A 27,416-nucleotide genomic window follows, 5' to 3' on the forward strand; every position below is an offset into this window, starting at 1 on the left:
AGTGCAGGGGTCTGATGAGTTAATAAATGTAGTGTGGGCTGATTGAAGCAATCTATGTGGCCGTCCCCAAAGGCACTTTTTTATTCTCTTCAAAATATTAGAATAAAGTGAACAAAGCTGGACAACTGCCAGAACCTAAAGCTGTGTTTTATCTCCTACAATTTCCTTCTAATTTCCTTTGTAGACAAAAGTTTTGACCTCAGACCCATTTCTGGAAATCCTTTGTGAAATGCAGCTCAAGTTAATGCATTAGACAGATAGTGCATATTACAGCTGAAATGTGCTTGTTTCCTTTTTAAGAGGTGAAGGAAGAATTCCTGTGTTTTCAGTATGCCCTTTGCCATCTTCTTGATGCCTGTTCTCTTGAGTTTTTGGAACTGCATAGACTCACCACTGATTTTGTTTCCAAGGGGATACTAAATGCTAATGATAACTAATTTTTTTTTTTCCTTCTTTTGGTGCAAGAGAGGTTTCTGATTCCATGTGCATTAGTTCTTTGAAAGTGGGAATGTTTATTGTTTAATGAATGTTCTGTACATATGCTGACACTTCTCCAACTTTTGGGACTTGTAAGCAAAGGAACTTTTTTTTTTTTTTTTCCTTTTTTTGTTCCCCCTTTTTTTGATCCCTCTGCCACCTCCACTGAGCTGTCAGCTCACATTGTGGAAATGTGTCATTTCCTGGGCCAGCCTGATGTCACCCTTTGAAAGGTTGTCATTCTTGGTGGAGAAAAGCTGAGAGGGAGTTCTGGTGGTTTCCCAGTCCTGGAGTTCCCAAGAAGAATTTCCCTTTTTATCTAGTTTTGCCTTGGCAGTTTCCCAACTGAGTTTCCTTCAGATCGGATGCCTCACACCACAAGAGCACATGTGGCTCTAAAGGAAGTGAGGAAGCTCTCTTTGGAACATCTTTCTCCTGCAGTATCTCTTTTCAAGCATTCATCATATAGACCTTTGTTCCAGGCTCAGCAGATCAGTCACTTAACAAAGTGTGGACAAAGTCCTTGCCTTGAGAAAGGATGCTAAATGCACCTGATTTTTAAATTTAGCTTTTCCTAGGCGTTAAGTGCTATCTGGCAGCACCAAGCTAAAAATGTGTCTGGAAGTTTCTGGTGTGAAAAAGAAATTATTGCATCTTTCTCTACTGCTTTGGTGATGAAGCAGTGTTCCCTCACGTCCTCGTAGCAGTGGCTCTATATGCAGCATCTTCAAGAGTCAGCAGGAGAGTGTAGACTGGGATGAACACTTTTCTGTTGCTCTTGAACTGGTCTAACAGAGTTTTCTGAACAGGTGTTGAGGACTTATTTGAGGAATTTAGAGGATATATCAAAGGACCTGAATTCCCCCCAAAGAGAGGAAAAAAATCACCAACTTGGGTATTATGACTTTTTGTTGACACTACTGCTTGGTATGGGGTGAGGGGGAGAAGGGATGGAAGAAAGATCACGTTTCTTTGTTGAAGTATTTGGGGGAGGAGGGAACAAACATACATAACTTTGCTTTTCAAACCACAAAAGCAGGGACAGAAAACAAGCTTTTGAGGGCTTAATGAATATAAAGCAATGCAAGCACAAACTATGCAAATATTTTCACTTTTAATGTGTTCTTTGGATTTGATTTCTGAACCTTTGCCTACAATGTATGATGTGAGAGTCTGGAAAGAAAAAAGCAGTCGATTTTTCTTGAGGTTAAAATAGAGATACTAATTATATACAATTAAAAAAACACCCCAAGCCCTGAAAAAAACCCATAAACCAAAAAAAGGCATTGTAGTACCTTTGATAATTTTACTGGTGATAATGTTCTGCCAGCACATTTGCAACATCATAACATGAAAAAAAATATGTGAAGACTTACCGTTTAGGTCCTAATCATTGTCAAAGGATATCTGTGCACTACCACATAAGATTTTTGGTTTTTTAGCGGCTTCAAATTTTGTGTTGTTTATTAGGAAATTTGCTACTCCGGAGAATTCTTTAGAATGCATTTTTGTTAAAAGGAGAAGACCAAGAATGGGTGACTGTGGCAATACCTTGTGTTAATTCAAATGTTTATATAGGCCTGCAGTGAGTTGGATCAGCATCTGAGCAAGCTGGTTTTCAACTGGTTTTATTCATTCTTTTTTCCCAGAGCAGGTTTTCAGTTCAATCAGCCAGCATGTACAACTCATCACATTGCAACATGTGAACATGGCTGTGAAAGGGAAGAGGATGCTGTCCCTGGGCAGTAGCAGAGCTCTTTGTCAGCCCAGTTCAGCTCTGACACAACTGCTCTGCTCTTTTGACTTCAGTTAGCCACTTGTTTTGTTTTGGATGTTGATTTTTTTTTTTTTTTTTTTGTTATGTTGGCTGCCTGACCTTGAGCCATTATTTGTTCAGATTACTTTTTCTCATTAAATATGTTGGAGTTTAGAAGGAGTGAGCTCATGTGTTCTCTCTTGCACGTGTGGGTGCTGCCTCTCCTCCAGCCCTGCATGTGGCTCCCCAGGTTAATGAGTAATAGCCTGGGAATGCTTGACATCGGGTGCTCTTGACCGCTGGCTGCAGCTTGTGTTTAGATTAAAACAACTTTGATGTTTAAAATCGGGAGCGATAATAAAATGTAACCTTTTCTTTGGTTCACAAGCAACATCTAAAACCTTTTGGGTGTTTAAATAATAATTTGTTAACTCTTGCAGCCTTAGTTCAGTGGAAATAGTCAAGACAAGCCTGCTAAGCTTTGCACTTCAACTGTGTGTCACTGTGAAGGTTGTTTGGTGTGCTGTCACAATATCAACATTCCTATCTGTCCTGGACTGGGTCTACAGTTCTATAACTAGTTAAATTAATCCAGGTTGGCTGCTGTCTCCACCCCCTCCTGTCCTCTGATTAGTGATCCTTTGTGCTTGCACTCACCTGACCCTGAAGGAAGCTATTTCAGGGAGCTAAACCGTGGGATTAGATTTCTTTGTATTGTTTAGATCCCCAAGCTAACCCTCCCAACAGAGTGGACATTGCAAGTGTAGGAGGAAGAATAGTTGGTGATGTGAGAGCTGGTCAAGAGAGTTTCAGCTTGGATAAAAGGATTGCTATATCTGGTGAAGGGGCAAAATGCTTTCTGTGTATTGGAGCAGACACTGAGAGGACTGGTGGAGCAGCAGTGGCTTGGGCTGTGATGACTACTGTTTCTGGGACAGTTCATCCACTATGGCTGATCCGAAATTGTGCAATTTGGTGTCCTGGTACTCAAGAGCTGCATACCCTGTGTTGTGTGGGTAGGTGTGGTGCTCGGTCAGGACGTTTCCTGGAGCAGAAACTTCTGGTTTAGCAGTGGAGATGCACTCTGCAGAGCCTTTGGGGGAAGCTGTAGGAGAGCTTAGAGCAGTGACTTGGAGCTTGGTTGCGATGTGCTCCTGAGAGTCTGTTGGGGACACCAGCTGGAGCTGGAGCCCCTGCAGCACCTGTGTTGCTGAAGTCACCCTCAAAACTGAGAACGACTTGACGGAATTATTTAAAAATTACCTGAACTGGAAGAGTCACACCAGGCTTACCCATGGTATAAATAAAGTGAAAGAGGCATGATAAGGGGTATGCGAATGTTTTAAGGCCAAGCCCAAAATCTTACCTGGTATATTAACACGTGTACTCTTAAATGCTGGTGCCACCTCTAATCTCAAGTACCCACAGGTGGTTGGGCAGAGTTTCTGCTTCTGAATAACAGAAAGAAAGATCTGGTGACACATGAAAGCTCTCAAGTTCTGTTCAGTATTATATTCTAATCAGGAGGTTCTACTTCTGCACAGAAAAAAGGATTTACTGTTTTCTGTCCCTTTATGAAAGCAGGGGATCAGTGTCCTCTAGTTCCCCTCTTTAAAGGGAGGATTCCTGAAATGTGGCTACTTTCTTGTGATCATAGAAACTTGCCCCACACTGAGACCTGTTTGTGAAAAAGTATTCCCTCAACAATAGACTAATACTGAATCTTCTAAGAGGAGGATAAAACTAACTGCAAGAAATGCATCTCTAAATAATGCTCTTGGGGTGCTGGGTTGTTTTTTTCTTGGTGTTTTTTTAATTTATTTATTTATTTATTTATTTATTTTTTAGTGTTGTTGTTGTTTTTGTTAAAATTAAAGGGTGGTAAGTTCACACATCACAGTGTGCAGGTACTTTAAAGTTGTTTAGTAGTACATATCTTTCCTTTGCTGTGATCCTGGAAAATTTAAGGATATCCTTTGCTGCTGCAACAGTGGCATTTTTTAAAATTGGACATAGGACATATCCTTTCAACCCCTACTCCTGGCTGCACTTTAAGGGTATTTCCTGGCCAAGAGTGCTGAGGTGAAGGAGGGAGGCACTTGTGTAACTTAAAGCCACTGGGATTTTATCCATAGAAGGTAGTAGTATTTTAAAGGTAGCTGTGTAGCTGAAACCTCTCCGTACACTGTAGACATGTGTTTCTTTGGGTCAAAGATTCTTACATTTTGTAAATGACTTAATCTGAAATATTCCAGCCTGTTTTACAGATGCTTCACCCTGGAGGGAATGGAGCTACAAGCCAGCACTGTGCCCTAGCAGCAAACTGGTGTGCATTAATGGGAGAGGGAGAGAAGCGTTTATCACCCTTTACACACATCTTAGTCTAAATATGCCCCCTGCCCCTAAGTACAGCAAAGGTGCAGGGAAACCAGAGCAAGCTCAGTGACGGGCTCTCACCTTGGTCAGGGCTGGAGTACTTGCCCTTGAGGAGAGGCTGACGGACTGGGACTTCTTCAGCCTGGGAAAGAGATGGATCCAGGGAGGCCCACGAGATCTCCAGCACCCATCATGGTAGGGAACAGTTGTCAGGATGACAGAGTTGGGCTGTGTGTGGCAGAAGTTGAAACAAGAGGTTCAGGCTGGATATAAGGAAATATTTTTTTGCTCTGAGGACAATCAGACCAGGTGGATCAGGCTGCCCAGAGAGGTTGTGCACTCTGTCCTTGGAGGTTTTCAAGACCTGACAAGATAAAATCCTGAATGAGCTGGTCTGAGTTTACAGCTTGAGCCTGTTCTGAGCAGGAGGTTGGTCTGAGACCTCTGAAGCTTCCCTTCAGCCTGAATGTTGATCCTGAGTGCAGGCATTGGGAACTCTTGGAAACTAGGAAGTAAATGGAATTAAAATTTGCCTTGGTTTAGGTTTTCGAGTAGGAAAGTAGAAAGAATAGAGAGTATATCTGACTGAACTGTGGAACTTGGAGGTTAGTTGCAAGAATATGCAGCAGCAAAAGAATAGTGAAGGACAGGACTTTCTTGTATTCTTGTGTATTTATTTTGTTCTGGTGGGAGTGTTTTTTTTTGTTGTTTTGGTTTTTTTTTCATCAAGAAAAGTAGGAATTTGAATTTATAAAACTGAAGTTATAGGCTAGACTCTCAAATTTTTTCTTAGGTTTTGTAAATGAATGGCAAATATGATGTCTAAAAATGGGTTTAATTACCATGTATGATGTTAACACTGTCCTCAAACTTGCAAATAATTGCACTGTTGTAGCCAAGGAGCACAGTTACTGAAAACTGGTGATCCAAATATTTACTCAAGCATTTGATTGCAAAATTGCATTTGCTTCCTGTTGATGTTTTCATCTCTTACCAGATTTAACTTATCTTTAGTTGTGAATGAAATGTTACTTCAGTGTTTATTTACCACAGGATAGAAAATATTTTAAGAAAAACAAAATGCTTGCTCTTCTTTAGCACAAAGAAAAACAACACAGTATAGTTACTAACAAGTGAACAATGTCCATTAGGACGTTAGGACTTCATTCTGATTAAAAAGTGTCCTTAAATCTCATTAATGACAGAAACTGAGGTTTGGCACCCACAAAAATATTCTTTACTGGCTATAGTGTACAACAAATCTTTGAAGGTATTTTTGCCAAAAACCATGAGAAAGTTGTGCAAATCATCAAGGCTTTCATCCCATGTGAGCTTTTAACTTGTTTTATATTAAATAGAAGAACTCAACAAGTGTATTTATCAAGCTTGATAATGTTCCTTGCAGAACTATGGCCTCGAAACAGACAATATGAAGAACCTGGTTCTCAAACTGCGAGGGTCATCCAACAATCTGCAAAACTACATCAGCAGCCGTAGGAAAAGTTCAAATTATGATGGAAATACCTCTCGCAAGCCCCCCAATGAATTCCTTACTTCTGTTGTAGAGCTTATTGGTGCTGCTAAAGCCTTGCTTGCGTGGTTGGACAGGTAAGAATAAAATGGTTGTATTTTAATTTGCTGCTCTAGTGAATTGTTTCTCTTTGTAGGACTTGGGTATAAAGATCATGATGTCACTAACCCCTTTTTTTGGTGTTGCTAGAAGACCTCTACTGGGTAAATTTAATATAGAGTATCTATTCTTGCACTTCTACTCTTCCTAAAACCAATAAAACTGTTAACGTTACACTCAAACTGATATTTATAAAAGTATGAGTGTTCCCTTTTAGGTCAGTTTCTCATATACATGGTTTTCCCAACTTCTAAATTACTTGTCATTGGCAGGTCCCTTCCTGAGAGAATTTTAATGTTCTGCTGAAATCATGGCTTTAGCTATGTGATTTGAAAAGTGAGAAGGGGGAGAGATTATCCTTCTGCTGTTTCATTTTCTCTCTCTTTTTTTTTTTTCCCTTGGTCTCATTGAATTGTTTTTTTTTCCTGGAAAGAGACAGAGTTATTTTGTTACAGCTGCAGCAGATCAGGTGCTGGCAGGGGTACAGTCCATGATAACAGATGAGCATAAATTCTCAAAGCCCTTGCTAGCCTTCCTGAGAAGGAAAGTTAGGAGACTAACTGCTCAGGGACTGGCAGCAAGGAGCACTTTTATCCTTTATCCTGCTCTCAAGCAAGGAGTTGATTCATGTCCAGGCAGTGATGCTCATAGTTCGTGCCTCTCACGTGGTCCTCTCCTCTCACTCTCTTGCTGGCATCTTACCGTAAATTTTTTTCCGTAACTCAGTCATCAAAATTGCAGGCTTGTCCATTTCCAAACCTGCTGTGGTTATTTCTCAACCCCTCTTCCGGGTTTTGCAGCTATCTGAAAGGTCAGAGGTAGGACTCTACAGGTCCTAAAGCTGCCCTACATGTAATGATTCTTCGCTAAGTCTCACTGCACCTCTGTGTGTAAAATGTGAAAATCTAATTTTCTTCTTTTAGAGAATTGTTTTTTACCCTGTCCAGTCAGACAGTTGGAGGTCTACTCACTGCTAAACGCAAGTACAGGGCTAGAAAATTCCCAGTTTTGGTGCAAGAGTGGAGCAGGACTATGCAGTCAGGAATAGTTACACTGTAAAACTATCTTCACACCTGTGTCAACGTCAGAGTTGCAGCACTTAACTCTCAAATGCTCTTCCTCGCTGATAAGGTAGGATGGGAGAAGGCTGGTCCCTCCGATCTAAGGGGAATTTTCTCTTGTTGTAGGACCCCATTTACAGGTATTGCTGACTTTTCATCAATGAAGAACAGAATCATTCAGCTCTGCTTGGACCTCACTACTACTGTTCAAAAGGTCAGCTGATTTCTTTTCCTCTTTGCTTTCCAAAAAGGAAGGAAAGGGGGTGTTTGGGGAAGTAATGTGTTTGCTTTGTTCTGAGTGCTACTGAAAGGCAGTTTTGGAAATGAGCGCTAACTTTTAACTTCGAACGTCCATGAAGACCTGTTTCAGCTGACTGTGTTTCTGAGTTGTGGGGTTTTTTTTGTTGTTCCCCCTGCCCTTCAATTTAATTAACAATTTTGGTATTGCTGGCTGTATTTTAAGTGACTTCAGCTTAAAGGCTACTCTTATTTTCCTGAGCTTTACTGGAAAGAGGGTTAGTCTTTGAAATAGTTGATCTGCATTTGAAGACTTTCACATTCCATGCATCATGTTGAAAAACAGTTATCAGTGCTAACTCTAAACAAAAATACGGCTCCATTGGTTTTCATACCTATGTTTGCAGACTCCATAGATCTTGTCCCATGCAGGATGTTTCAGCCATCAAATGGGAAAGGCTGCATGTAATGGAAGGAGCTGCCACCTTTATGATACAGATCCCACTAGCCAGACTTCTTCTGCTAATGCAAGGCCAGAATATTTTTCAAAACTTAAATTTACAAAACTTTCATTTTTCAAAGCATTTAATTTATGATGAGTGCTTGTACAGATAATAGCTGAAAGGACATGTAGCAACTGTGGCAATCTTGGCAGTTGACATAATTTTGCTCTCTGAATAATGCTGCCTGGTTTTGAGCCTGAGAGTGTGGCACTGCTGTGGCTATGAAGCACTGTTTGCTCACTTCAGTGATTGCCAAACTTGCTCATGACCATTATTCTGACCATATATTATTCATATAATGTTTGAACACTGGAGGACCGTGGCCTGTGACATGGATGATTCCCTCCCCATGCTGAAGGGATGATGCCAAAGGACAGAAACATCCTGAGTTGTCAAGCTGTGATGCCACCCAATTATGTCAGTTGTGTTGTTGTGAAAGGATGGTGTCTGGGCACCCCAAGGTGTGCATGCCTGCTGCTCAGTGCCCTTCTTGCTTCGCACAGACTCAGTGATTTACAGCTACAGGTGTGCAGATTGTGCAGTGGAACAGTATGTGTTTCTAGCAGCAGATGGTGTTCACCCAGGAGTGCTACAGGAACTGAGATAGGAGATTGCTGAATGTATTAATAAAACTGCAAAAAATGGTGCCTAATCTTTCTGTTAGATCAGCCTTTAGTGGCAGGGGAATGGAGGTTGTGAATACAACCCTGGCCTTTTGAAAAATGTCAGACTACTTCTCTGCCAATTTGATAGGTGCCAACCCTATCTTTTATTATAGCTCATATGGGAAAAGCATTAATGGGGGAAGAACCAACACCACATGGTTTTGTCCTGGGACAGAGCACATATGCTATAATAGTCTGAAGGGGTCCGCTGATGTGGAAAAGAGACACAGATAAAAAATCTTTAGGAGGGTGTTTAGACTTCACAAAGTATTCCTTATTAAGGTATAAACTGTGGAAATAGGTGATCAGTTCTAATGGTGAAGGAGAGGCCAGAGTGGCTCTCGTGGAACCAGTGCATAATCATAAATGATGCCTGAAAGCATATCATAATAAAGCAAGACGGGAATGCAGGAAGATTCTAGTTACCTTTGGTGATTATAGATTCAAGGACAGGATTTTACTCCACTTAAAGTTCCATGTCAAACTTTAGGGCTGAAATAATAAACAGTATAAACAGAAATGAGTGGGAACAGAAGGACTTTGCAATATTGAGCATTTTGGCTGCATGGTGATAGATGGCATTTGCTATTGATTTGTGCAGATGTATTTAGCAGAGAAAAGCAGGAGAGTGTCCTGCACAAACTTCTCCAACGTGACTCCTTCTTAAACTTAGTAAAATGTTTGGGGGTTTTCTCCTTGTAGATATTGTAAATCTTGTTTTATTATTTATGTGCTGTTTTAACTTTTTAAACTGAGAATATCATTCTCCAGTTCAGCACTTCTTGCAGAAAACAGTGGTGACTTCTGTAGATTTTTACATTAACTTGTTTCAGTTCAAAGACTTTTATACCTGGGCTGTGTAAATAATGCCTTGTGTGCAGTCCTCTGCCCTTCAGGAACGTCATTGGTAGAATATTTTTTAAAAAATTACTTTTCCTTCTGTTTTTAAACAGTATGCTTTAGGCCCATTTTGTTACCTGGAGCAGAGGAGTACCTGAGTTGGGGTTTATCAGTGTAAGGCAAACACATCTGCCTGGCCTTCTGAGAATCTGATTTAATTGTGCAGGGTTCTGCTTTTCTGGAAAAGTCAGCTGTAATTGAATCCCACATTCTCTTAGTTTTCAAGGTTTATTATTGCTTTCTACCAGGGCCAGAAAATAGTTGCTTAATAGTCCTTTTGAGCCCTACTGGGTGAAACTAATCTGACTAATCCCTGCAGCATTAATAACTCTATTTCTATTTGAGGTTAAAATGGAAGTTTTGCAGAGTTTTCAGAGATGATTTGTTTCCATGTTTATTGGCTAATGTGGGGGGTTTGTTCTTGTTTTATTTTTAGGATTGCACTGTGGCTGACATGGAAGATAAAGTCCAGACTGTGGTAAGTTTATGTTTCTGTTGAAACTCAGCTGTCTGCATTCACATTCATTTCAGTTTCTTCTATGCTGGCTGTATTGACAACAGCTTTTCAGTCCCAAATGCTTGTCATGCAAGTGAACTTTACTATGACTTATTTTGTGAATATTCTTTACTGTAGAGGAAATCATTAAAATTTCAGCAGATGGATAGTGTACGGTGATAGCATGGAGTCAAGTATTCCTTAAAGTTTCATTACACACCTTTATTTCCAAGAGAATTTAACCTCAAATTTTCAAGGGAGGACTAGTACTAGAAAATAATCACAGGCTAAATAAACCAATTATGCCTGTGAAGTACATTTAGTGCCTTTATAAGCCAATGCTGTGCCTTATTGTGCTTCTTAATGTAAAAGAATGCCCTGCCACAGAACTGAAGCTCTGGCTCTGTACTTGAGCTTGAGTTTCTAGGGCTGTCTGAAGCAGCCTTGTGACCAAACGCAGAGTGTAATGGAATGCTTTTTATATTTTGTAACAGTTAATCATCGCTTCCTGCCTTTGACATGAACCAGGCTGTGCTCTTTGATAAGGCCTTCCGGTAGCTCATAGATGCTTAGGAATTTAGTAGCACAATAACTAAAAATAATTTTGTTCATAAATAACGAGACCACGTAAAAGGGAGTTTTCTGCATCTTTCTTTTTCCATTTGTGCACACCCACACTGGAAGTAGGTATTGTTGTTTGGAATTCCCTTGTTTGAGCAGTTCCTTGCATTCACACTTAAACATTGTTTTGATTTATTTTATTGCTGCTTTATAAATCTGACGTAAAACGAAACAGAAAACGTTGAAGCCATTGTTTCCAGGGACCATTTTAATCCAAACCAGTATCTTCCTATGAAATAGTTCCTCCCCATTCTGAAATTACATGTGTCTCCTCAACTGAAGGATTCAAGGCCCTTGTGAAAGGTGACTTACCATGCAGGTTCCCAAACTCTTTATACCTAACTACTGTACTGTGTACTAATCTCTCCCCTCTCCTTTAAGATTTTGTAACCTACTTTGAGTGTCAGCTTCAGTTGATGTCAAGACAGAAAACACAGTTGGACATAATGAAATTTGTGAGTGTAGAGAGGGCACATTTTTTGACTTTTTTTTTTTTCTTATTTTTTTCATGTTTAATTAGACATTCTGATAGTTACATGCCATTCTGCCTCCAAGTTTACTGACACACATGCCAAGGTCAGAATTAGCCTCTTGTTATAATGTTGGCTTAGGATCAGTTTTGTTCAAAAGGAAAATATGAACCTTGCCTGTGTAAGCATTCCAGAAGAGGTCAGTTCAGAGGCACAGTAGAGAGAAGTACTGCAGAAGCACTTAAGTGGTGGATGGTCCTACCTTATGCTGTAAGGTTTTGTGCAGATGTGTCGGTGGTCAGCACATCACTTTTTGTGACACATGGCCAGATGTATTCTAATAGCAGAAATACAGAATAACATCAAAAACTGTCAATCGTTCCCCCAAGGTATCATCAAAATTTTTATGATTTCTATTTTGGTTAAAGCGAACAAACCCCAAACCCAAATTTTGCTATATATTGTGTGTTTATTTTTTCAGACAGAGGATGTGCCAGCATCTGTTAGTGATGGTAAGGTAGCACTAATGGAAACAGGTTGTTTCTGTGTTACAGTAAGGATGTAAGCATGCTGTAGAATCGATCTGTGCAAATGAATCTTATAGTTCAGTGATTTTAGAACTCATTTCCTTCACATCTTTTGAAAACTGAAAGAGGAAGAAACCAGGAGAGAAATTTCCTGACTGTTTTCTGTATGTTCTTATTGCAGGCCAAGACTTTAAATGGCATTTGTGATAAAGCCATCCGATCAACTACAGACCCGCTGATGAGCCAGTGTGCGTGTCTGGAGGAGGTCCATTTAACCAACATTAAACCTGGGGAAGGCCTGGTAAGAGGCAATTCTGGAGTGTCCTGATGTTCCCAGTATTTAAGAGGTTGCCCTGTGAGCCAATGCAAGTGTGTATTTATAAGGTATTTCAAAACTGATAATAACCTGTGGGGAAAAGAAAAGAGGTAACAGAAGGAGCCCTAAAGGTCAGTTGTCAGGTGGTGTGCTGGAGTGGCTGCCAGGGGCAGATACACATATTAATAGGCTTGATCCCAAATATAATTTCTGATTCTAAATTGTTGAAGATTTGTGTGTTAACCAGGATATTGGAGAATTTACAAATGCTTGTGAAGCTAGTAGTTTTATTTTTTCAGGTTACCATAACCACTTCTTTTCCTAGGGGGGCTAGGAGAGGGAGAAGGCCATGAGAAATGATGTTTGTGTTTTCAAAGATGCTTTTTGAAGTGTGTTTGTAGCAAGATTGAGATGAATGGGAGAATTTTGGAGGCTTTCTGTTAGAAGGAAAATGAGAATTTTTTAACTGTTTGGCCGTATCTCGTTACTGACTCTTGTTTGTTCAGTGGGTTCTGCTTAGCTGAGTGCTGGGTATGAGAAACTTAATTTGAAATCTTGGTGGATTTCAATTTTTGGGAACAGATGTGTTAGAATGAGTTGGAGGGAATTTAAATGGTTACATGCATTTGTATTCACCCCTAGCCCTGAAGACAGGAGAAATGAACATTTTTAGAGAAAGCTGCACAGTCTTACTGTGTCTATATAATTTTACCTAAACCAGGGGATTTGATTGCATCAGTCATGCATTCTTGAAATTATGGGAACCTCTTTGTTAATGCACAAGCTACATCGAAGCAGAGTCAGTCTTGCTTGGCCTAAGTAAGAAACAAGGAGGTGGGGGCACCCAATTGGATACTGACAGGAGAACAGGCAAGGAATTGCCTGGAGAGGAAGGGTCAAAAAGATCATCTATTTTTCTACCTACTTTTAAAGTAAGTGTGGTAACTTCAGGCAGCTAAGCTGCTCAGCTCCTGAGTAACATCCAGTTCTGTACTTCTCAATGTGAGTGTTTCTAACCGCAGATATAGAAAGGAAAAGTAGTTACGTATTTGTTCATAAATTATGAAATCAATGTGCTGGTCACCTCCTGTGGGAAATCTATGTAATTATTAGTTAATAGCCTGTTCATGATTTTTAATTTGGTGCTCTTATAGTCAACACCCACTTCGTCGAGTTTGTCCTTGTGTTCACACTCAATATTAACATACAGAGCCACAAATACTCTGCTGGAACTTTTAGTGCTTATGTAAGCATTGTGGTTATGAGGCTGTCTGTGTATTGACTTACCAAGAGAAACTGTAAAAGAACATGTCAGCAATACTTGTAGCCCTGTGTGAGTATTTTCTGTTTGGAGAGAACTGGTGGCCACCTAGTAAAACCTGTAATTCTCTAGAGCAGGCTAGGTAGTAAGGAAATAAAGTTCTGTCCAAGGCGAAAGACTGACAAGGCAGCAAAGCCATCAGTGTTTGATATTACCAACCAGAGAGCATTTCTAAGTCTCATTCCATACACTATGTGTTTTAAGTAATTATAAATGTTACAATAAATTACATTAAATGTGATCTGTGAAGAAGTTTAGAGTGTTGTAATGTTAGACCACACACTTTTCTAGGGGAGAATATATGAATTGTTAACTGATTTTAATAATGTTTTGAGTCTGTTGCCAACAGTGTTTTAATCAGATAAGTTATGTGGTTTGTTTTGCCTTTAAACTTGTTTTTCACTTTTTCCATAAATTTAGGGAATGTACATCAAATCAACTTATGATGGATTGCATGTAATTACTGGAACTACAGAAAATGTAAGTGCAGCAAATGTAGCTATCTCAGACAGCAGCTTTGTTTGAGTTAGTTTGCCTTACTACTTTTTGCTGTTTTAGGCATGACTTGCATGGCATTACTGCTTTAAACACTGCATGATCCACCGTTTGTTTATCCACAGTTTGTAAATATTTTGTGCCTGCATGTTTCACTGTTAGTCTGATTAAACCAGTTTCTGCAAGTACACAAATTAGTTCAAATGCTTGGCATTAAAGTAATTGCTTTAATAAGTTACTGTATCTGCTGTTCTGAGCTCTTATGGTGTCTTGCTTAACAAAGTCTTGGGTGTATTTGCTCCCCGCTGGCAAAGGCAATCTCCCCTAATGGGAGCATTTAAGTGGTAGTGTGCTACTTCAGTAGTGAGTAATGAAATCAGTGAGCTGTCCTGTGACAAAATTACCTTGCAGAGTAAAAAGACTATGAGCTAGTAAGACTTTAACAGTGGTCATCTGGAAAGAAGTAGTTGGCAAGAGAGGCAACTAGTTTTTACTGCAGGTGCTTCCTTGCTTTATTTGTACACTGAGTCCTTCGTAACTGGGAGTTTATTGAAGGCTTCTGGGCAGCCTTTGACGGAGTGGACTTCCAGCCAGCAGCTGAGGCTGGCAGGTGATGCTGTGGTGTTTTCAAACAAGCCATTACTGTCCAGGAGCAGTGACTGAAAGAAAAAAAGAGCAGAGAAACTTGGCTTTTGTAGCAATGCTTTTTTTTTTTTTTTTTTTAATAGGAAAGAACCAGTGGTTCTAATTGCTCCCCTGCCAGGTCCAGGGATCAGGCAGGAGAGGGTAGGAATCTGTGCTTGGCAGTTCAGAGTGCAGAGTGAAAGCTTCTATAGCTTTGATACTATTGTCCAGGCATAACTCTGTATCGGATCTGCCACGGAAACCACATCCATTTGCAGCAATTTTAACATCTGATAAATGCAAAAGAATGTAATGTTGACTGCTGACAAGCTGCTTCTGCATGTAGGCCTTATTTTGGGTCTGTATTCCTCCTGTAGCTTTGCATGTTGACCTAAGTGTCGGCTTTTTGTTATCAACACTGGTTCTTGCTTTGAGGAAACTACTTCCTTTGGAGCTACAGAACTTAACAAGCGACTGAGGGATCGCTGAACAATTTATGCCTTTATGGTGGTGTGGTATAGTTTAGATGACCCAGGCTGGATCTTAGCTCAATTTTCTTGCTAGATTTGGATTGGTATTTTAGTAGCTGGTGTGTGGGAATGCAATGGAATTGCACCCCTGAACTGACAGTACTGAACAATGGAAAGACTGGGGAAGTCTATTTGGTATGAGTCAGCCAAGAGGATTCCTGAATTATGCCATCCTATGTGACTTTGCGCGTCACATTCACCGAGGGCTAAACTTTGCTCTTTCCTCTGTTCTCATGATGTGATCCCAGTGCTGTGACCTGTCACTTGCTTCAGTTCTCTGTGTAAGGGTCCTCCACCCTCCCTCACCTGTTCATCACCCGAAGGACAGCTTGAAATGGGCTTTGTTTTTCACAAACTTGACTCTGTCCCAGCATTTTTTCATGATCTCGGTTGACTCTTATATATGCAGCTTTCTGCAGAGGCATTTCCTCTCAGAGGAAGCAAGAAGACAATGAAGAAACGGGGTTACTCATGATAGCTGGAGCCTCCCACAAATTCCCCATGTTTTCTTCCTTTGTTGCAGTGTTTATTCTTACAGTTCTTTCTCATAGCAAAGTTACTTGAGGTCTAAAGGTGTGATGAGATGGAGAAGGAGCCCTTAATCCCAGTGCTTAGTTCTGGAGTCACTAGAAGGAGCTGGCCTGCTGCCTGGTGGTTACTCATGGGGTGGGGGGAATGGGAAGGGTTGCTGTCCTGCTGTGCTGCGGGTGCAGCACGTACCAAGGTACCATGTCTGTGTGCTTTGTGTATTGTCAATGCTATTAGGAGTTGGTCTGTTGTAGCAGTGAGAGTGTGTTTTAATAACTGCAGCAAAGGCTGGTGCATTGCACCAGCTGTTGATAAATCTAAATATTGACATATTTATCCGTTTCTTGCTAACAGCTCCCCAGAGCTTAGGTTTTGTTCCAAGAAAATTGTATTTTAAAGTGTATTATTATTAGTAGGTATTTGAAAAATACCTGTCTACGCAAGTATTTTTATCTGCTGATTTTGGTGATTCGGGCAGGCTGTTTCACATTAAAGTCAGAAGCTTTTATTTACATTGGAAAACAAAAAAGGACCCATCTTGTGGATTGGAGGGGTTTTGGTCCTTTGTTCTGTACGTTCAAAGTCTTAATGTATTTTTTTTAAGTAAATACACATTTGTTTAAAAGCTGTTTGAGATGATTGTTGTGTTAGGGCAGAAATCCTCATCAGTCCTCTTCCATTACTATCTAAAAGTATAGTACAAACCGGAGGGAAAAGGAGAGTGGAGACTGTCCCATGACTTAAGTACAATTTGGCCTGTAATGGATGGAGGCTATGCCTTGTCTCTTCCCCTTTAGTACCCCCAGTATAAAAATAAATAATTCAGTTAATTCATTTACATTTCTCAGGTCATCAGCAGATGTGAAAATTATGTATAGCGAAGAGCATTGCAAATGCAACCTTTGACTCAGATTGGTGGGGGTTGTTATGGGAGGGAGGAAGACCTGCTGCAGCACATGACTCTTGTTTTCCCTTTGTAGTCCCCTGCTGATCGCTCCCAGAAGATTCACGCTGGTGATGAAGTGATCCAGGTTAATCGACAAACTGTGGTGAGTAACTTGCAGCATTACAGACCTTCCCTTATGCTTGCTCTGCACCACAGGGGCTGAATGGATGGGGTCAGGAGACAGTTCTGGTGCTTTCCACGTGAAATGACTGAGGCTTTTTAACATTTTATTTTCGAGACAAATTTTATTCTTTGCAGTATTTGGATAAAATAAATATACAGTATTTATGTTTAAATGCTTTATGAATCATATTAAAGTAGTTCATGTTGCATTTAAGGCCTGTTTTAAAATGCCTTGTTACAATCCACTGAAATGCAGATAAAGAACTTTAAAAAGCCCCCCCCAGTAATTTGCAAATGATTGTCCAATCATTTGCATCTGAGAACCTGGATGTACTGATTACATTTTTGCTTAGCGCATTAAGCAATGCCTTTTAATGTGAGAAAGCAACATGACAAAGGTGGTTCACTGTGAATCCCTGTGTGAGTCAATTTGGACATATCCATGTGTCCTTCTAGGACTGGAACTGAGGTATAAAGAGTCGTGCTTGATATCTCAGTATTTAGCTTGCAGACTAAGTAGAGAACTTGGAAAGAAAATGAAGAACATTGCAAAAAAGCTGTCCAATTTTTAAAAAAATTCTTAAGATGGCTTTTTTGGATCCCTTATCTATTTTAGGTTCATGTTGAAACAGTCTGACTTGGGGGATTTACGTTTCTCTTGTTTGTTTGATTTCAGAAAAGAAATACTGAATAAAACATGTCTTATTCTCTTCCAGGTTGGATGGCAACTAAAAAATCTGGTGGCCAAGTTGCGAGAGAATCCTGCTGGAGTTAGGCTGCTGCTTAAGAAACGTCCTACTGGCTCTTTTCACTTCACTCCTGCTCCACTGAAGAACCTGCGCTGGAAACCACCCTTGGTGCAGGTGAGAGCCTGCCAGCTCCACTCTCATCTCAGCATGGGAATGCCTTGGTTGCAGCTAGAAAAAAAGAGAAATCCCAGAAATGCCCCAAAGTACTCATGTTTGAATATAGGTCAAGGCAGGTTAGGTGAAATGGCTGTCCTCCTATGGTTCCTAGATAAAAGGGAAAATGTTCTTCTCTTCTTGTTTGTTTTTTTTTTTTTCCCTTGCAACCAGATAATGCCCTCTTGGTACACAAAGGGACTAGGTGTGCTGAATATTTTAGTCAGTCTTTGTGCCACTGGGAGAACTTATCTGAGGCAAAAGTGCTGATATGTATGGAATTCATCATCATGGAGCAATAAATGCTTTCTCTATTCATCACAGTAATATATTTTTGCTGAAATAACTGAAGATTATTCCATATATTTGTCCTCTTTTTAGTCTATTGGAGGGTGAGAAAGTGATTTTTTCAAGAAATTATTTAAACTACTTGTTTAAATAAGATTTGGTTGTTAGGCAATTCACAGATTGGTACTGAGCAGACAAAGAAAGTGATGTTAGTAATTCTTAAATAACCATGTTGAGGAGTGGCTTGTTGTATCAGGAAACTTAGGGCTTAATGTTTGCAGGAGCAAACAACCTAAGTGAATTTAAACTAATTATCTGAAATTAGTAAAACCAGGGAGAATTGCCCCTCCTCCTCCTGTTCTGATCCAGGTCTCCCTACAGCCGTGGGGATAATTTAAACCTGTGAAATGCTGGTGGCTATCACAAGTCTCCATATTAAGGCAGATTTTTCTCAAAATGGGTAGAAGATGCACACTTGACTACTTGTTCATCCTTCCTTTCACCAATGCGTGTGTCCTGTTTTTGTGGCATCATGCCTGACATGTACTACCAACGTGAAGAGCTGAGGTGGGCTGGCTTATTGGCTATGCCCAGCAGTGTTTCCTTGGGGGAGGGAGTGATTGGAGAGAAAGGACTTTGAAACCTTTTCTTTCCTATAGGCAGAGAGGAACCTGGAAAGATGGATATATAGATGAGGATATATAGATGTGAGCTGCAAAGATGAGCAATGCCAAATCTATTTTTAATTTGCTTCCCTGGCCCTAGTTATATTCATTGATCCAGTTTCTGGTGAACTTTCCTATATTCCTGTCTGTGCCCCAGGCATTGGAGTGTTTGGAATAAACGTAGCATATGCCAGCTTGACAAGGCTTACTAATCATATCTGTATTTAACAAATTGCATTCCTTTAATGCATCTAAAAATAGAAGAGGGGATTTTGTCTCAGTTGCTTCTTTTGTCTGTGGAATTTACAGGAAAAATAAAACTAGAAAGAGCAAAATATTCTTGAGCAATGCATTACTCATGATAGAACTTCTGTGGGAGGGCCTGTAAAGCTAGCCAAGACTGGGGGTGGAGGAAAGTGTGTATTCTAAGAGGTTTTAAAGTGTTCGTATATCACAGAGATAGTTGTTCACTAGGGAATGAAAATGGTGCTGTTGATTATTAAGTTATCTTCTTGTGAATGATAAATGAATGTTCAGATGTTTGATAGCTGTTGAACATTTCAGACCAGTCCTCTACCAGCCTCAACTCAGCCACCAGAAAGCACCGTGGATACCTCACTGAAGAAAGAGAAGCCGGCCATTTTGGATCTGTACATACCCCCTCCACCAGCTGTTCCGTATTCTCCTCGGTAAGCCAACAAACGAGCACCACTGAACAGAAACCTCCTTCACTGCGCTTGTTTCTGAGCTGGTTTGCTGTTAGAGCTCTGTGCAGATTAGCTTGAGGAAGCTGCATATCTCAAACTTTTTTCTTCTAGCTGTCTAAAGGAGTTGGATTGCTTAAACTGATACTTAAATGCTTATACTATTAGGATTGTAACAGATTTTATTACTGGAAGATTGTGTGCCACAGAGCACAGAGTTGTTCCCAGAACATGAACCAATGTCATGTCTGGTTTTGTTGTGGAGTTATGTTTCTGACACTGTTTAAATCCAACTGCACACAGCAAGAAGAAATTTTTGTTCCTAACATTTTTTGCTGTTGGATTTTTTTCTTTTTTAGCAAGTTGAGTAACTGTTGTGGGAGTTAGGATAGAAAAGAATGTCACGTTAAATGACGCCTATCACGTTAAATTTTTAAACTTGCAAGTTGTTTAAAGCAAATGTGTTCTCACTGAAGGGAAGGGAGAGGCAATACATCAACTTTTATTTTTTTTTATCCTGTGGTGCAGGCTATAAAAATGCAGACCTGTGTACATGGTGGGAAGGGGGAGTGGTGTGTATGGCAAGGCTGACTGTTTGTTCTCAAGTCCATGTTGACTCATGCCAGAACTCTGCCAGCTGATTTGGGAATGTGACGGGTAAAAAAGAGTTTTCAGGCAAGATGTGAAAGGCAGGCATGTTTCCTGGCCTTCCCTGACATTTTGGGTTATGTGTACATAGTCCAGCCGAGGAACTGTGACCTTTTGCTGCAGGCCTTGTGGGAGAGCACTTCCCTCCTGTCATGTAAGGGCTGATACAGAGACAGAGGTTGTATTACTGCACTTTTTGGGGCAGGACTGGGAGGGGGTCTTGCTTAGGTAGGATGTCTTTACTGAAATTGGACCCACCTTGACCTTCTCTTGCCTTGCTTTTATGGTTACACATGCTCAGTTCTTATTTAAAAAAAACCCAAATCTTTAAATCTTTTGGCATAATAACAAGCATATAGATTTAGCAGATGAATGCCTTAGTTGTTTCTTCAAATCACTAAATTCAAGCATGTTGGTGAATTATGTCCATGTGTTCAATTTGTTTACCTTTTCTAAAGAGTCTCAAAATTATATTGAGCTTCATATGCCTTTAGACCTGAATCCCTGTTGAAAAGGACAGAAATCACAATATGAGCTGTAAAACTTGTTTTGGGTGATGTGTAGAAAGGGAAAAGCATATTGACTTTGGTTTTTAAAGAAAGCAAATGTGAGAAGCTGTGGCAGGCAGGAAGAGGAAAAAGGACAATTATTTTGCCTTCTGTTTGGCCATTTGTTTTGACCTCTGCATGTTTTGCTTTTCTCTTGAAATTGCAGTGCATTTGTGTGATGGTTGCTTTTTTTTTCTCCTCTCATCATCCTGTTCTCTTCCTTTCCTGGCCCGGATCTCCTCTGCTCCACACTGGGAGTCAGAGAGCAGTGTCTGGTTTCCCTCCCCATGGCACAGTCTCCACATGGTGGTGGTGTAGGAGAGCTCTCCACACGTATTTCTCGTGTGACACTTGAGTGCAATTTTTGGTCTCTGCCTCTCCATAAATAAATCCTTCCTATTCACTGAGCTGTAGCATTGTTCTTGCTGGCAATCTGGACAAGTGGGATATGCTGTCCAGGGGCTGCTATGAATACTGGGGTATATGTGTGCTTAGACAGTCAGCTATGTGTTTTTATGCCTGCCTTGGCTAATGGTTGCTTCAAGCAACAAGATTGTAACATGTAGGAAGGGGAAAATCCTCCAGGCAAATCTTAACTTGAAGGGTTGCTTCTCTTTCAAAAGTACTTTCAGAATTTAATCAAAATCTTATATATATATATATATATATATATATATGTACACACACACTATGAATCTGTTACTGAAACTCTCAAGGAGGGAGAGAGAAGGTGGTAAATGTTCAGTGACAGTTATTGGACTCCAACAGCGACTGAAAGGCAGAGTCCCTCAGATGGAGGTAAATAGGTGTTACTATTACACATACAGAGATGGATAAATTTATGTAGCACTCCCGAGTCACAACTATGCACTGAGCAGGCAGTGAATCAGGGGCTTTGGTGCCCTCAGGCCAGAAAGGTCTCATTTAGCAGAATCTTTTGCAGGAGTGGAGCCTCTAAATTTCTCAGTGTGTTAAATTATGGGCTCATTAAGAGTGAATTCGCATGAAGGGGGTAGCTTTCTTTTCTCCTTGTTAAATATAATGAAGTCTTCTATCACCTGACTTATTTGGGGTTTTTTCCTGCTTGTTTGCAGCACAATGCCAGTTGTCACAAGCATGACTTGCTGCTAGAAGCATCTTTCAGACCTACTCATGTCTGTAGCTTTAAACTCTTTCAAGCCCCTAACTGAAGTGACATGTCCTTTCAGAGATGAAAAGGGGAGCTTTGTGTATGGAGGAGGCAACAAACGCAGTCAGCCACTCCCTGGGTCTAAGGGTGCCGAGTCTCCCAATTCTTTTCTGGATCAGGAGAGCCGAAGGCGAAGGTTTACTATTGCTGATTCAGATCAGCTGCCTGGGTATCCCGTGGAAGTAAATATCCTACCAGCCAAGATGAGAGAAAAAACACAGTCCTATGGTGAGTTCATTCCTCTCTTGTAATCAGTGTTGTGGTAAGAGCTTTGATCAGTCTGAAATAATTTGTCTTAGAGAACTGCTCGTCAGACTTGCTTGATATTAAGGCCATTTGTACAAATTGTGGATGTGAAATTCTACATCTGAAACAATTTCTCTTACATGCTGTTATTTATGTAATGAATATCATTCAGCTGGAGTCTGCTGCTGCAGAAAGCCATTTCCACATGTGTTTTGGTTATAACATTATGTCTACTCCTGCTCTAAATGAGCAAGAGCGTGGCTGTTTAATCTCAACACACTGATTCCTTATATGTCACCAGTGAAGTATCTTCAAATATCCTTTTTTTCTGCAATTTTAACTCCTTATTGCTTATCTCTCTGTTTGTTTAATTGGGAAAAGCAAAAATTTAAAGACTGGTTGCCTCAACTTTTTGTAACTCCTCATAACCTTCTACGTTGTTTCTAGGAAAACCTCGTCCTTTGTCAATGCCTGCTGATGGAAGCTGGATTGGAGCTGTAGAACCCTTCTCTAGGCCACGAGGATCAAGCAGAAAAGGCAAGGTTTTATCCCGCCTTCTCTTCCTCTCCAAAATTTCCTTGGGGTGAACTACATGCAAGTGTTTAAATTAGGAGTGGAGGATTATGCTTTGCATATTACTGAGCTGATGCGAGGTGACTATTGTTGGGTTTAGCAGGAATGCCAGATGGTAACAGGAATTTTGGAGGCTATTCAGTGATGGGGCTCAAATCTTCTGCCTTAGACTTGTAGTGAGCATTAAAAGTTAGCTACAATGTCTAGGGCAGATCTATACTTGTGATTTTATAGCACATATTTACCATTTGGCTTTTACACACAGCCCTTTATCTTTCTACTGTGTTCAGTATTGATCATGAAACTACTTTTTTTGCTAAGTCTTTCTTTTTGTTTAGCTCACTCTGGAGGCTGTTGAAGAAGCAAGCTTGTTCACAAAATGTAAAATATAGGGCCTTTTAGGAGCTGCTTTTTACTGCTACTGCTGTTAGAAAGGAGCATATTCTGCAGGCATCACTGAATGGGAGAGAGACAGAAGCTCATAACATTTTGTGTTCAGTTGGATGGCTTTTTTTACTTCCCACACTGTCCCCTTCACACTCTCTTTTGCATCTGTAAGACTGTTTGAGTTCTGTGACTGTGGGAAATAAGGATGACTGGTTTATTCTTGGAATCAGTTATGAAAGCTAATGTCTAATTCTAGGTCAAATCAGAGCTGGATTCTATTATTTTCATGTAAAAGTAGAAGCTGATAATGAGAAGCATCAACCTGGAGGGACACTGACAGGGCGATCACCAGGTGGCAGAGCTGGTTTTTGTGTGTATAGTTTTTGTTTGGTTTTACCTTTGGTTTTTTTATGTTGCCTTTTTTTAATGCTTGAAATGTACCTAGGTGCTTCAGGCCTGTATTTAAGCTGTGTTGGATCAGAACCAAAGGCCTGCCTAGTCCAGTAGGATGTCTTTAGCAGCAGCTGCCTTGGTCATGTGTCTAGGGGAAAAGTAAAAATACGGAAACCATCACGAATCACTGGTCAAAACCAGGGAAGGAAGTGCGTACATCTTCACCTGCAAAATTAATTTCTCTTGTCCAGAATAATATTAGTAGCTTTTAAGTTATTCATGAGTTCTATTGAGAAATTTATGGATCCAACTCTGGTCTCTTCAGCATTTTGAATAACACATTAGAAGGTTTGTTATATCTCACCTATGATAAAGATTTGCATGGAGGTAGTCTGTATCAGCATTTTTGGTGTATGTGAGTCTGGTATGTGACATCAAATGGTATCTCCTCTGTGTATGGATTTATTTCATTATTCATGTTCCTTAAAAAGCATTAAAGATGCAAAAAGCTATGAATCTGTTGGTAGCTGCTTATGTCCAGCTGTTTTATGAATAAAACCCCAGATCTAGGTATTTGAAGTGTAACCAGAATACTTTTATGAAAATGGCAAATGTTAATGGTGGGTTTTGAAGTCAGCAATATTTGGTTTTCCTCCCTCTGTTTGTACAGGTGAAGATGTTCTCTGCAGGTACTTCAGCAATGAAAGAATACCCCCAATCATTGAGGAAAGCTCCTCCACACAGCACCCACTCTCCAGGCCAGTGTCTGACAAGCAGTTAGTGAGAGGAACGGATTATATCCGAGGCAGCAGGTGTTTTATGAATACAGACCTCCACAACAGTGCAACAATTCCTTTTCAAGAGGAAGGTGCTAAAAAATCATCGGTTACTTCATCCACAAAATCCTCCTCGACAGAGCCCTCGCTGCTGGTCAACTGGATCACAAGACTGAAACTGTTGACTCATTGACTTGTCCCCAGTGCTGTTACCAAGTGCCTTTGCTCGGACTTCTCTATTTTGTGACTTAACTGACACATAGTGACTAATGCGGTGTTCTTTTCCTGGAGAATCTTACACTTTTGCCTTTTTGTTTGTCATTTTTGATGGATCAGAGGGTTTCACAGTGCAAGGAGGGAAGAAAGATAAAGTTCTTCTTCCTGTCCAAAAACTGAAGGCATTTATTCCGATGGAAATGAGTAAAATTTCAGTGAGGTAGAGGCCACACATGACCTGGAAAATGCGTAATGACTCAGAGGGAAGCATTGCATTACTGTGAAGCCCAGTGGCACTTTTGTTGTCTGAGCGCTCAGAGGCTGGTGCAACTGGCAGGGTGTCAGAGTGTGCAGAGCTCACAGAAGTCAGTCTCCTGACTGGGAAAATAAGCAGGGAAACAGCAGTTTCATGCAACTCGGTGATGCTGTTTCAAGTGCTGCATGAGATCAACCTTGTGAGGAAGAAGCAGTAGTGATACCGTTCTGTCTCTGATATCCAGAGTTCCTATGAAGACTTAGGAAGAGAGTTCTCTTATTCAGAGATTTTAGGAAGTTGGACTAATTTAATTATAAATCAATCCAACCTTATATATATAATCTATTTTATTGAAATCACAGTACGAGTAAGGAGCACTGAACAACTGCAGTGCTCATCTGTAAGGGTATATGGATTGCTACAACATGCCAAGGAAATGCATCTGTAGAGGTGGTGAAAGAATATATTTTTTTCCTTAATTGTTTAAGAATGACTTGCTGTTAACCAAAGTAACATTTTAAAGACAGTCCTGTTGGACTTATGAGAACTTTTACAGTGGTTCAGTTTTTGAATGATGTGCTGTTTTTATGAAAAATATGTGCTATCATACACTACAGTTGTAAAACTTCTTGCTATTTTCTATATAGCTCTGATTTTTACCCCTCCAGAATTTTAAAGTAGCATTGGGTATTTTGGGAGGAAAATAAAACTTGTTTTACAAAAGAGGAGGATATTAAGGAGGTATTGTTTAAGAAGGAATGTACATAAGATTGTTAGTATGCAAACAGTTGTGTTTAAAGTTATTTAAATGTTAAATATAGTTGTATATATTTTTACATTTAAACAGATAGTTTGTACCTTCCTGTATTGAAGTATTGGGCACAGCTTAGTCAAATGAAAAGAAAATGAGATTTTGTATTACCTTCTAATTATGAGACTAACTATTTTTGTAGATGATACATTGCCAGCACAGCCTCTACTCCTCTGGTCTTGCTGAAAAGAAGGATTTATGTTTAATAGCTAGTGGGGAAAGAGAGAAGTTAAATGCTAGTTTGCACTTAGGACTGAGGCAGGAATCACATGTGATAACAGGATGTTAAAAACACACTAATTCTGTCTGTGAAGATGCCACCATTCTGCTGCAATGAGCTGACGAAGTTGCACTACAGCCCCACAGAGCGAGACAGGGTGTTTCATTCACTTCTCAATTACCTATGTTTGATTGTGACTCACCTAATGACTGGGGAGGCTGGTTTGGACCTTTCTGATCAACGCAAATATGTTGCCTTCTGCCACTCTCCTCCACTCCCCGAGATGGCAGTCTAGGGATGTGAACTGCTGCTGTGCAGTTGAACCCTACAGCAGTTTTGTCCTGCCTCCAAGAAAAGGGCTGAAGCTGCCATGTTGTAGGCTCTGTGGTGTAGTATAGTCCAGCCTCAAAAAGGCTGAACTGTTCTAAAGCTGTTGTCTAAACAAGACTTAAAATGGAAATTCCACTCATTTTCAGTGTTGTGTTTTCTGTACTTCAAAAATGAATGGGGGCCATCACGCTTAACCTCTTATTGTGTATAGTGAATATAGAGGATGCTCTACAGTTTAGGGGTAAAAAAAGTCCCACAGATCTCGGAATAAATCACACCTGATATCCTTCTGGCTTAACCTGCACAAATTTCTGCTATTATGCAAAAACTTGACTTATCTCTGCATGTTGAAAGTATGTGTATCTATACAATCAAAAACTCTACTTAGGCTGACTTCCCTAATGAGTACCATATACATTTCCAGATATCCTGCCATGGTACAGTACTCCACAACACTCTGAATACACGGTCATGGTGGCAAAACAATGCAGTAAATTGGAAAAGATAATAAACCCCACAAAAATAGAAAATAATATTTAGTACACACGCATATATGTTAGTGAGAATCGTGCACTTTTGAAATATTGAGCAGGCTTCTGTTGTAGTCTGTAGAGTATGTAAAAGCCAATACCTTTCGTTTCTCTTACATAACCATTGCAAAAAAATTCCTATTTTGGACGGTAATGTGTGAGAGGAAATAAGACATAAAAATGAACGTTAACGGCTTGTAGAGACAGAGTGCAGGGCAATTCTCCAAGCCATGTGTTTCCTCTAGTATTATGGACAATTAAATTAATCAGTGTTTGAATTCTGGATGACCAACAGAGGTGGACACAGTACTGATACTAATTATGTGCTAATCAATGAGTCGATAACTTTTCCTTCCTCATAAGCAGGGGCTTGTTTTAAAAACAACATGCTCCATACTCTTGGTGTTCATTGAACAGAAAGGAGAAAAATATAAAACTCCAAAACTTAACCAAGCCAGGAAACAGATGGTGAAGACTAGCTTTATAGTTGGAGAGGATAAAGAATTTTCTTCTTGCATAAATGTTTCTTTAGTCCAGATCTCGCGTCCTGTTTTATTACACTGCCACCAGGTAGTTTTCACAAACAGCTCTATACCTGCAATCACATCCTGAATAGACCAAGTTAAACCCCTCATCAAGCTTTAACTTAGATCTTGATAAATTCAGCTCAAACTTTTTTTTTTTTTTTTTTTTTTTTTTTTTTTTTTTTTTTTTTTTTTTTTTTTTTTTTTTTGTGGGGCAGGTTTTACTTTTATAGAAGCTTTCCTGCATTCATCATTCAATTTTTGGAATATCTTACACATGATCAGGAGAGAAAGGCTTTCATGCACATGCATTCTCAGAAATGCCTTTGCCAGCAGGATTGGTATCTCGGAGAAGTGTGAATGTTGGTTTCTGCTTGTATTTTCTGCACTAAAGTATTCCTCCCCCAATTTCCACCATCCATCCTAGTGCACCATTGCAAAGTGTGAGAGAGAAATGCTTGTGGGTAATTGGAAAGAAGTGTTGTGTCCTTTGGAGTAACCTTTGTCCTGCTGTAAAACTGTGGCTTCTTTCTTCTCTGTAGCCCGAGCTTTACTTTGCACATGCTGTGGTTATGGAGCACGTGTTCTTTGTGGCTGTCACATAAGAA

The 27,416-nt window shown here is 40.1% G+C and overlaps 1 protein-coding gene across 1 annotated transcript in view; it reads left to right on the top strand.

The window, feature by feature from the left end:
• Positions 1 to 25,893, top strand: part of CNKSR3 (CNKSR family member 3) — a 53,781-nt gene extending 27,888 nt beyond the window's left edge. Inside the window, exons 3-13 of the mRNA XM_040057610.2 lie at positions 6,015 to 6,217; positions 7,427 to 7,514; positions 10,042 to 10,083; positions 11,901 to 12,020; positions 13,777 to 13,836; positions 16,514 to 16,582; positions 17,319 to 17,465; positions 19,022 to 19,146; positions 21,566 to 21,774; positions 22,240 to 22,329; positions 23,816 to 25,893. Of these exons, the coding sequence (XP_039913544.1) occupies positions 6,015 to 6,217; positions 7,427 to 7,514; positions 10,042 to 10,083; positions 11,901 to 12,020; positions 13,777 to 13,836; positions 16,514 to 16,582; positions 17,319 to 17,465; positions 19,022 to 19,146; positions 21,566 to 21,774; positions 22,240 to 22,329; positions 23,816 to 24,114 (1,452 nt within the window). The 3' untranslated portion in view covers positions 24,115 to 25,893. The remainder of the gene's footprint in view (positions 1 to 6,014; positions 6,218 to 7,426; positions 7,515 to 10,041; positions 10,084 to 11,900; positions 12,021 to 13,776; positions 13,837 to 16,513; positions 16,583 to 17,318; positions 17,466 to 19,021; positions 19,147 to 21,565; positions 21,775 to 22,239; positions 22,330 to 23,815) is intronic.
• The last annotated feature ends 1,523 nt before the right edge of the window (positions 25,894 to 27,416 follow it).

The sequence above is a fragment of the Hirundo rustica genome, chromosome 3 (genome assembly GCF_015227805.2).
Source record: "Hirundo rustica isolate bHirRus1 chromosome 3, bHirRus1.pri.v3, whole genome shotgun sequence".
Classification (NCBI taxonomy): Eukaryota; Metazoa; Chordata; class Aves; order Passeriformes; family Hirundinidae; genus Hirundo; species Hirundo rustica.